General features: G+C 42.1%; 1 protein-coding gene across 5 annotated transcripts in view; it reads right to left on the bottom strand.

The window, feature by feature from the left end:
- Nucleotides 1-106: 106 nt before the first annotated feature.
- The window catches only part of LOC309342211 (cytochrome P450 2J2-like), a 57,655-nt gene continuing 47,101 nt past the window's right edge, over nt 107-10,660 (bottom strand). For 4 of the 5 annotated variants that reach the window (XM_081862606.1, XM_081862607.1, XM_081862605.1 and 1 more), the window contains exons 6-9: nt 3,732-3,873; nt 2,473-2,660; nt 1,862-2,003; nt 107-864 (exon numbers count right to left, since the gene is read on the bottom strand). In XM_081862606.1, the coding sequence (XP_081718732.1) occupies nt 677-864; nt 1,862-2,003; nt 2,473-2,660; nt 3,732-3,873 (660 nt within the window). In that variant the 3' untranslated portion in view covers nt 107-676. The remainder of the gene's footprint in view (nt 865-1,861; nt 2,004-2,472; nt 2,661-3,731; nt 3,874-10,660) is intronic. The other variant, XM_081862608.1, reaches the window with a different exon arrangement.

The following is a 10,660-nucleotide window of genomic DNA, read 5'->3' as shown; positions in this document are numbered from 1 at the left end:
TGATAAAGGATGTGAAGCCTTCAAATATTGCATAGTGCCTCCACACAACCTATTTCACTCCTGATACCTTGCGTGGTCCGCGCTCCGGGTTCTGGGTTCAATGTAGTGATTTAGAAGAGATATTTTATTAACAAGCACACATGTACAGCAGCCATCAAAGAAACTTAACATTCTTCAACTGGAGAAGCTGATAGCCTTGCTCTTAGGAGTCTACTCATCTTAAAGATACAATAACATAGCATGGGGGGGTGTTAGAAGGGGGCTGCAGAAGAGGGAGAGAGGAGGAGGTGTGGGAATGTGTATGTTAGGGAGATTTGAGAAAAGGAAGGGGGAGGGGGAGGAGAAAAGGGAGCAAGAGTAAGAATGGGGATGCAAAGGAAGTTGTCAAAAAGGAGGGAGTAAGGAGGCATTGGGAGAGGGATGAAGATGAAAGCAGGGGCATGAAAGGGCCTGAAGAAAAGGAGGAGATGGGGTGAAGGGGGAAACGGATGCAAAGCAGAGCTGCAAAAAATGAGAGAAGTGGCTTCAGAAATGGAGCTGCAAAGGTGAAAAGAGACCTTAGTGGAATGAGATGGGAAGGGAAGGGGAAATTCTAGGGGGTTCAAGTGTCAGGAGTGGCCAAGGGGTCACCGAGTGCAGGAAGCAGGGGTGCAGCCCCTAATATTTTCCTATTTTTTTATGTGTTGAAGCGGGGAACAGCACAGAGTTTATAAGGATGGGGATGTGCTGTAGTCCCTATTATAGCCTTTTGATTGAGCTCTTTGACTCCTTCTGGCAGCTGAAAACTGAATGCCCTCAGCAGGCTGGTCAGGAAGATGAATATTTCGATCTTTGCCATCTGCATTCCCAAACAAATGCGAGCCCCTGAGGAGGAGACAAGAAGAAGGCAGCAAGTGAGCAATAATTTACTTTCCGATGTTCATTGCTTTGTAGCTATAAACATTCTGCATAACACTTTGGCAAAATAGACATAGTTAGGATAGGGAAAACATCCAGGCTGCTGTCAATTTTCTAGTCTGGTCAGTGCTAACCTTTCTTTCTTCTTGTTATACTTATATTTTATTCTGTAAAATCTCATATCAAGGAAGATACATTCAGGAAGAGGATGGATTGAAGATGAAGGGTCCTGGGGGAGGGGCAGGGCAGAGAGCATCTCCCAGGGCTAGAAGCCAGTGTAAGAGGCTCTAGCTCCAGTGAGAACTGGGAGGGCTCACTTTTCTGTGTGCAGAATAAGGGTGAAGATTTAATTTTGATAGAGGACCTTGTAATTTCCTTTATTTCTTTTCGATCATTTCTTCCTTTCCTATTTTTTTTTCTATTTTCCCTTTTAGATTAGCATGGTTTTTATTTTGTCTCACGTATAAAACTTTCAATAAAACTTGATTTTTAAAAATGAAAGGAAAAGTTTGGTCAACTGCCCAAATCAGCAATGCAGAAAGGGGTTAAGACCATGGAGCAAACTCTCCTGCCAGGTTTACTTCACCTTGGTAGGAACTAGCATTGCTGCCTGAAGAGAAGTTGGGTGGCTTGCAGTGGTGATGTGAGATGGGGAACAGCACTATCCTGGTGCTGGCAGTGCTGCCTCTCTCAGGGACAGGGCAGGGGTGGCAAATGTTGGGAGGTGCAGATGGAGACCACATAAGTGTATGTGCATGTGTGGGTCCCAAGCCACCAACCTAGAGATCCCCTTAACTTGCCAGTGCCTTGCCCCATTCTGCTGACCAGCAGTGCCACTCCAGCCAGAAAGGTGCTCCTTCTGCTCCGGCCCACTCCCTCCTGTGCTGCTGCTGATGTCATTTCCTGGAAGCAGACCAGTAAGCACATCTACAGATCACAACGTAGCTTGGTCTTCTGTGTTTACCTGCACCAAATGGGAGATATTCTTCTCTGTTCACGAATTGTCCATCCTTGTCCAAAAAATGATTTGGGTTGAACTCTGCAGGTGTCTCCCATCGTGTTGGATCAAGAAGAACAGAGCGCAGATCGGGAACAATAATAGTCCCCTGCAAATAAGAAAGAAGTGACTTGGAATGCATTCACATCAATACTTTTTTTTGTTGTCCCACACTATCCCAAGACTAATCATTGCAGAGACTGATCTGAATTATTATTATTATTATTATTATTATTATTATTATTATTATTATGGTGGGTGGCGTTGTATTCATCACTGTAAAAACTTTCTGTACAGGCAGGAACACAAGAGGACTTTCCCCTACGTCTTTTAAAATGAAAGCTCACAAGCAGGCTGAGACCTCTGGCCACTACATGCTTCTCCCCTGCCACAATTGCCCCATGGAATGGCACTTGCCAATGGTGAAACATGTCTGCAGATGGAGCTCCTGCTCTTGCCCTTCAGATTTTTGACTAGGCAGGAAGTTCCTGTACGGCTGGCTGCATCTCTCAATATGAAACCTTCTGCTGCTCTTTGTCCTTGGGCTACAGGAGTGCAGCTATATCATACTGTTGTACCTTGGGAATGAGAAAACCACGCAGCTTCAAATCCTTTGTACATTGCCTAGGGAACCCCAAAACACCGGCAGATTTAAAGCGCTGCATCTCATGAATCACAGCATTGGTGTAGGGCAGTTTCTTCTTATCTTGATAGCAGATTGAGTGAGCAGAACCTATGACATCTTCTATTTCCTTGTGCATTTTATCTGAAGAGAATGATGGAAACAGGTTTATTGTTAATACTGCATTTTATTTCAGTTGGACATTTATTTCCCTTGAACATATTCCATAAATCTCTGTGAATGAGTCCCAGGTTCTTGCATTCAAAGCCCACCTCGCCCTCCAAAGAGTTTAAGTCAGTCTATATGGTCCTTCCCCGCTTAGATCCCAGGTAAGAAAAGGTTGAAAGTGAAGCTCATCTCAGTAGTTTCTGGTTGCTAGAACTGTCTGGATTTGCTGAAGGGCTGGGATCAAAGGCTGTCATATATTCATTCTCCACCCCCAGCCCTCAATATTTCCTGTTTACTTACACTGGCATGCTTTCGAACTGCTACGTTGGCAGAAGCTGGGACAGAGCAACAGGAGCTCACCTGTCTTATGGATTCGAACTGCCAACCTTCTAATCAGCAGTCCCTAGAGGCTCAGTGCTTTAGACCACAGTGCCACCCGCATCCCTCATGTAATGGAGCATGGAGAGGCAGGAATGAGGCTCAGTTACTTATTTCACAGCAGGGGCATTCTTGTACATTTGCTGCATAAAGAAACTGCTAGCAGATTTGCAAAACAAAACAGGTGGTGGTATGGTATCAAACTGGAGGGGGGAATGCGTTGATTCCTGCATTGCAGGGGGTTGTATTAGAAGACCCTTGGGGTCCCTTCCTACCCTACTATTGTAGGCTTCCTTATAACAAATGACAGAGCATTGCCATTAAACTCATCTCCAACTATAAACTTCCTAGAGACATTTTATTCTGTTACATGACTATTCTGCTCATTCAGTGAATTTAGGGCAAGGCCCATGGTTTCGCCCCAGTCCCAGCTTTCTGGGCATTTTACTTTTTTCCTTCTGTTGATTATAGGTTCTAGAAACTATGTAGGAAAATGTTGGTGGGAAAAATATATTTCCAGACATGTAAGTCAAAAACATTTAGCTTATTTCAGTATTGTTTACCTTCCATAATTTACATCATAAACTCTTAACTCTTTCCAATATGAAACCTTTAAAGAACTATGCTCCACCCTAGTGGTCAAGAGAAGCCCTGGCTCTCCTCTCTCACCTTGGATATCTGGATAACTTGCCAGGAGGAGAAGTGCCCATTTCAGAGAACTCCTAGTTGTGTCCGACCCTCCTACAAAGAGGTCAAAAATGCACTGGGCCAGGTTTTCTTCATCATAGGTGGACTCTGGGTCATTCCTGCTCTGGTGTTGAAAATGGGGAAAGTGACATGTCATTTACATGCATTACATTCTGTCCTTCAGCACTTTATCTTCTTTCCCCCACTTATTACCATACCACCCACACATGCTTCATGAGAGGTGGGGTGTCCTCTTATAGTGCCTAAGGTGAAATGGGAAGCTGCTGCCACACCCCCCCTTACTGCTGCTGCCCTCACTCGCTGGATCATCACCTTTTCGTGGTGAGTGGGCTTGCACATTCCTATGACCCTTGTGAGTGAAGCCATTGGGAATCTCGTACTCCCAGCAGGGTCACCCAAGGCGGTAAGGTCAAAGGGGAGCAGCTAGACAAAGAATGACCCAAGAAGTCATCAACGGCAGAACAGGCGGGTGATAAGAAGTGGTATGTTACAACGCTATTTACTGGTCGCCATGACAACTCATGCCATCAGAACAGAGCTTTACTGCGAAGACTGTTCATTGGTTAGTGTGCACTGATCTACAGACATAAAACAAATTCATGTACAGGCGTCTTCCAAAAAACCCATCCCAAACCCAAACACCCAAAGTTCCATGGTGATCAGCATATGGTAACAGGGGCAGGATTGTGAAATCTGGAAGCCCTTAGTCATGAAACAGCACATGGGCGGTGGATACAGATTCAGTCATTCTGACTCAAGGAACAAGGCAGTTGAGCAGCTTGGCAGCTGTATCCATGACTGTGCAGCCCTTTTTAGGATCTACTCTGCTCACTCCAAAATGGGGGAGGGGCTACAAAAGGTGCCCTAAACATAGTCTGCCTCTCTTTTTCCCTGACTGGATTACCACGCCCAGTGGGGTCACCACCCAGCGGTGGTAAAAGACAATTGAACTTTGGAACATGGAATATATGGACAGATATAACACAGATAATGAGCATCCTGAACGCAGAACTGCCATCATTGCAAGAGAGATGTGACGTTTTAACATCAATACTGCAGTGCTTCAAGAGACTCAAAGAGCAGGCAAGGGACAACTGAAGGAAGAAAAAGGAGGCTACACATTCTTCTGGAAAGGTCTATTGGAACAAGAACATCAAATACATGAGGTAGGCTTCGCTATCAAAAACAGAAGTCTGTCAGAAGTCCCTACCAGACTTCTGGTAAACTCACCAAAAACCAAAACAAAACAAATTCCTTCCAGTAGCACCTTAAAGACCAACTAAGTCAGTTCTTGGTATGAGCTTTCGTGTGCATGCACACTTCTTCAGATCTGAATTTGTTTTGTTTTGACTATGGCAGACCAACACGGCTACCTATCTGTCACCAAAAACCAATTACTACTATTACTACTACTATTACCAACACACTCGTTCAACAAAAAATAAATTTAAAACTTCATGGAGGCATCCTCAGTCAAACCACTGGCACCTCTTACTCTATTTTATTGTCTGTGCTAAAGATTTCCATGATGTGCTCCTTACCAGAGCTATGACGAGTGCCGACATATGTTGTACAGATCACCGACTAATACGTTCCACAATGGCTATCAAGATTATACCTCAACACAGGCTTCAAGGAAGGAAACCAAGGTGCAAAATGAACACTCAAGCCCTTCAAGGTCCCCATTAACCGGAATTGCTTCCAAACAGCTCTATTTTTTAAAAAATATTTTTTATTAGGAATTTCAACATAACGTTTTATCAAAAATACATCATCCTCATTCCCCCCCCCCCATTTTCCCTCCCCCCTCCCCAAAAAGAAAAAACCCACCCTGACTTCCCTCAGCTCCTCTCTCTGGTTTTTCAGCACATAATATCTCTGCATGTTATAAAATTGTAGATATCCTTAATTTATCTATCTATATATTACCAATAAAAGGGTTGTGAATGTTTCTTCAAAACCTGCCAAGGAGTCCTGTTCATTTTCTTTTTTATTTAAGTACTTTGTAAAGGGTTCCCATTCTTCTTTAAAATCACAGCTGTCCTTATCACGTAGTTTGTATGTCAATTTCACCAGTTCCACATAATCCATCAGTTTCTCTTGCCACAGTTCTTGTGAGGAGAATCAGAACTTACAGGGTTAAACAGTTCTGTGTGACGTCTCACATTCTGAGGCGTGGTTATGTTCACATACGGGAATCCTTCTTTGTGTGTGAGTTCTCTTTCGGTTTTGACTGAGAGGCAAAAGGATGCCTGCTCTTTCGCCGGGCTGATTTACGATGTTTTTCTACGCATTAAATGACTGTTGGAGATAAGCAAGAAGCCTGCATTCAGTCTGATTTATTATACACACACAAGGCAACAGCTTCTCCCGCTGCTGAACTCTGCAAGGACTATGCTAAGAGAGCTAAGGGAGCTCAAGTTTTCGATCGGCACGGACGTCCAGTGGCGCAGCAGAAACGTGCCAGACGCCATCTTTCCTCACAGTTCTTTGGTCAGGATTTCTTCATTCTTCCATCCTTGTGCTATTAAGACTCTTGCCGCTGTTGTCCCATACATGAAAATGTTTTTCAATTTCCTTGGCAGGTCTTTTCCTACAATCCCTAACAAAAATGCTTCAGGCTTTTTTATAAATGTTAATTGGAACATTTTATTCAACTCATTGTATATCATTTCCCAGAATTTTTTAGTTACAGATAGGTAGCCGTGTTGGTCTGCCATAGTCAAAACAAAAAATTCCTTCCAGTAGCACCTTCGTATCTGAAGAAGTGTGCATGCACACGAAAGCTCATACCTAGAACTAACTTAGTTGGTCTTTAAGGTGCTACTGGAAGGAATTTTTTGTTCAGAATTTTTTAAATTTTGCTACAATTCCACCACATATGGTAAAAAGTCCTTTCTTTTTCCTTACATTTCCAACACATATTTGAAACAGTTTTATACATTCTTCCTATCTGCACTCGTGTTATATATCATCTATACATCATTTTCATGTAATTTTCTTTCAGCAAAGAGCAATCTGTATATTTTGAATCAGTTTTCCACAATCTTTCCCAAACTTCAAGCATTATTTTGTGTTCTATATCTTGTGTCCATTTAATCATAACTGATTTCACCTCTTCATTTTTTGTTTCCCATTCTAGCAGAATACTATATGCATCTTTCAGCAGCTTCACCTTCCCTTCTACAACTTCCTTTTGGAATCTAGATGTCGTATAGCTAAATCCTTTCTTATTCAAAACAAAACAAATTCCTTCCAGTAGCACCTTAAAGACCAACTAAGTCAGTTCTTGGTATGAGCTTTCGTGTGCATGCACACTTCTTCAGATACTGAAGTGTGCATGCACACGAAAGCTCATACCAAGAACTGACTTAGTTGGTCTTTAAGGTGCTACTGGAAGGAATTTGTTTTGTTTTGACTATGGCAGACCAACACGGCTACCTATCCTTTCTTATTGTCTTCTTTGTATATTTCATGTAGTTGCCAATAGTGTAACCAACTCTGAAAGTGGTCTTTTATTTCCTCATAATCTCTTAGTTTCCATTTTCCTTCTTGATCCTTTAACAAGTCAGCATAAGGAAGCCACTTTCCTTTCTTTCCAAGTGGTTTGAGCAGTAAAGCTTCATGTTGTGAAAGCCACCAAGGGGTCTTCTGTTCTAACAAATCTTTATATCTCTCCCATACTCTCATTAATGATTTCCTAATTATATAGTTTTAGATACTTTTATGAACCTTCCCTTTCCCATACCATAAGTATGTGTGCCAGCCAAATCTATTGTCATGTCCTTCCAATTCTAATGCTTCTTGCTTTTCCAACTTCATCCAGTCCCTAATCCATACTAGGCATGCAGCTTCATAATACAATTTAAGGTCTGGGAGGGCAAAACCGCCTTTATCTTTTATGTCTGTAAGTATCTTATATTTTATCTTTGGCCTTTTGCCCCCCCCCCATAAACTTAGAAATTTATTTCTGCCATTTTTTAAAACATTCATCTTTCACAATTACTGGGACTGATTGGAAGGGGAATAGCATTTTTGGCAGCACATTCATTTTAGCTGCCACTCTTTTTCCTAACAGTGAGAGATTCATTCTGCTCCATATTTCTAAATTTCTTTTTATCTCAAGCCATTTTTTTTCATAATTGTCTTTGTATAAGTTTATATTTCTTGATGTTAGCCATATCCCTAAATATTTAACCATTTTATGGACATCTATCTCAGTGTTTTGCTCCAATTCCTTTTTTTCTTCTTCCTTCAAGTTTTTAACTGGTAGTTTTGTTTTATTCCTGTTTAATTTAAATCCCGCCACTTCCCCAAATTTCTGAATCTGCTTCCAAACAACTCTTAAGGACCATCTGCATTCAGAATTCCCTGATAACATCGAGGAATATTGGACCAAGCTAAAAACATCCATTATTGCAGCCTGTGAACAAAGTATCGGATAGCAAACCAAGAAACATGAGGACCGGTTTGATGAGAAAGACAGTGAGATTGAATGCATGATTGACAAGAAAAGGAAGGCCTTTCAGATCTGACAAAGAGACAGAAACTGTGCCACTAAGGAAAAAAAACCTGTGCCAACGCTAAGGCTGAGGTTCAAAGAAGAACCAGAGAACTAAAAAACACCTAGTGGATTAAAAAAAGCTCAAGAGATCCAGCGCTTAGCTGACACTCATGATGCACAGAATTTCTTTAAAGCCACAAAGACCATGTATGGGCCAATAAATCATGGCATATGCCCTCTATGCTCAGCAGACAGTACCACAATTCTAAAAGATAAAGAAGCTACTGCACTACACTGGAAAGAACATTACCAACCTCTCCTTAACCGCAACTCCCCCATAGTTGCTGAGGTCCTCTCACAAATTCTGCAAAAACAAGTTAGAGATGAGCTTGCAGTATCTCCAAATCTGAGAGAGTTGTGTACAGCCATTAACCAAATGAAAAACAACAAAGCCAGTGGACCTGACAGAATACCTGCTGAAGTCTTCAAAGTGGGTGGAATTGAACTTACACAACAACTTCACAAGCTCATCGAAAAAATCTGGGAGAGAGAAGAAAACCCAGCAGACTTTAGGGATGCCAAAATTATCAATCTCTTTTTAAAAGGTGACAGAATTGAGGCATTTCTCTATTAGCTGTGGCTGGCAAAATTCTTGCAAGGATCTTAGCAAACCGTCCCTTAACAATATCCAAGGTGACCCTTCCTGAATCCCAAAATGGTTTTTGGCCTTCTAGGGGGACAGTGGACATGATTTTCACCACTAGACAGCTTCGAGAAAAATGCTGAGAGCAAAACCAACCCTTGTATATGGCGTTTATTGACCTAACTTAGGCTTTTGACACTGTAAATCATAATGCTCTGTGGACTGTCCTTCTGAAGATTGGCTGCCCAGATAAATTTGTGAACAACATTTGGCTCCTCCATGATAATATGACAGCCACAATCAAGGATAACAATGGCTCTCAGAGTGAACCATTCACAGTGGGATCAGGTGTTAAACAGGGTTGTGTTATTGCCCCAACACTATTCATTATTTTCATTGCCATGAGCCTACACTTTGTTGAAGGGAAACTCCCCACCAGAGTAGATATCATATATTAAACAGATGGAAAGCTGTTTAATCTGAGCAGGCTGAAAGCAAAGATCACCAGTGTTGAACCAATAATTCTTCAACATCAACTTCATTGGACTGGTCATGTTGTGTGGATGCCTGATGATCGTTTTCCAAAGCAACTACTCTATTCCAAACTAAAAATGGAAAGTGTAATGCTGGTGGTCAACAAATGAGGTTTAAACACTGTCTTAAGGCAATTTTTTAAAAATGTAGAATTAACACCAACAATTGGGAAAAACTTGCCTGTGAGCACTCCAGTTGGAGAACAGCCTTTACCAAAGGTGTCGTGGGCTTTGAAGATACACAAACTCAGGACACAAGGGAGAAACCTGCTAAGAGGAAGGCATGCTTGGCAAATCCACACCAGGATCATCTCCCTTCTGGAAACCAATGTCTGCACTGTGGAAGGACGTGTGAATCCAGAATTGGCCTCCACAGTGACTTGCGGACTCATTGTTAAAACCGTATTTATGGAAGACAATCTTGGCTATGAGTGATCACCAAAGATGAAGAATAAATCCTGTTGCTGCTGCCTGCCTTACCTGGGTTGCACAGCAGGGTCCACAAAGTGGCAACAACAGGGGGCTCGGTGAGATCTTGGAAGATTTTGGTGAAATCTTGCCAGAAGCTGCCCCCTTTGCTTCTCCACTAGCAGCTGGCTAGGCAGCACACCCCCAGAGATGCCTCCTGTTGGCATTCCACTGCCCAAGGCAGCTGTCACAGCCTGCCTCATGGGTGGACTGGCCCTGTGCTTCATAGCTGGTTATGAAAAGAAACCCACACACAATTTCCTGTATTTACAGCGGTAGCTGCTAGTGCTAGATTTCAGGATCTGTGGGTTGGCGTAATAAGCCAACACTGGCATGAAGAGAGGGATCCAGTGGAAACACTGCCATCAGATATTTCAAATGTGTGCTACCGTTTTTCACTGCCTAATGGTCACCACCACATAATAGTTGAGCTACTTTTCTCAAGCCTTAAAATCAGTCCCAAAGCATTCAACACACAATAGTCACAGGACATTCTCAGTGTGCATGAAATTGCCTTGCCCTGATTTGGACTACCTTTACCTGTTCACAAGTATTCTGTGCATCCTAATCACACCAAAAACAGTTAGTAACAAGTAATAAGCAATGTTACCATAAGTATGTTTGTTAATAAAACTGTTTCCTCGCATAAGGGTCATGCCTTAGTTTTTCACCACATAATTGTCACAACTCCCTTTTTTGAAAAGAATAATTGGCATAAAAATGTGACAATTATGTGATGAAA

This window comes from Podarcis erhardii, assembly GCF_964252035.2.
Source record: "Podarcis erhardii genome assembly, chromosome: 5".
NCBI lineage: Eukaryota > Metazoa > Chordata > Lepidosauria > Squamata > Lacertidae > Podarcis > Podarcis erhardii.
The sequence above is the reverse complement of the archived record's forward strand: the minus strand, read 5'-3'. Positions and strand labels throughout refer to the sequence as shown.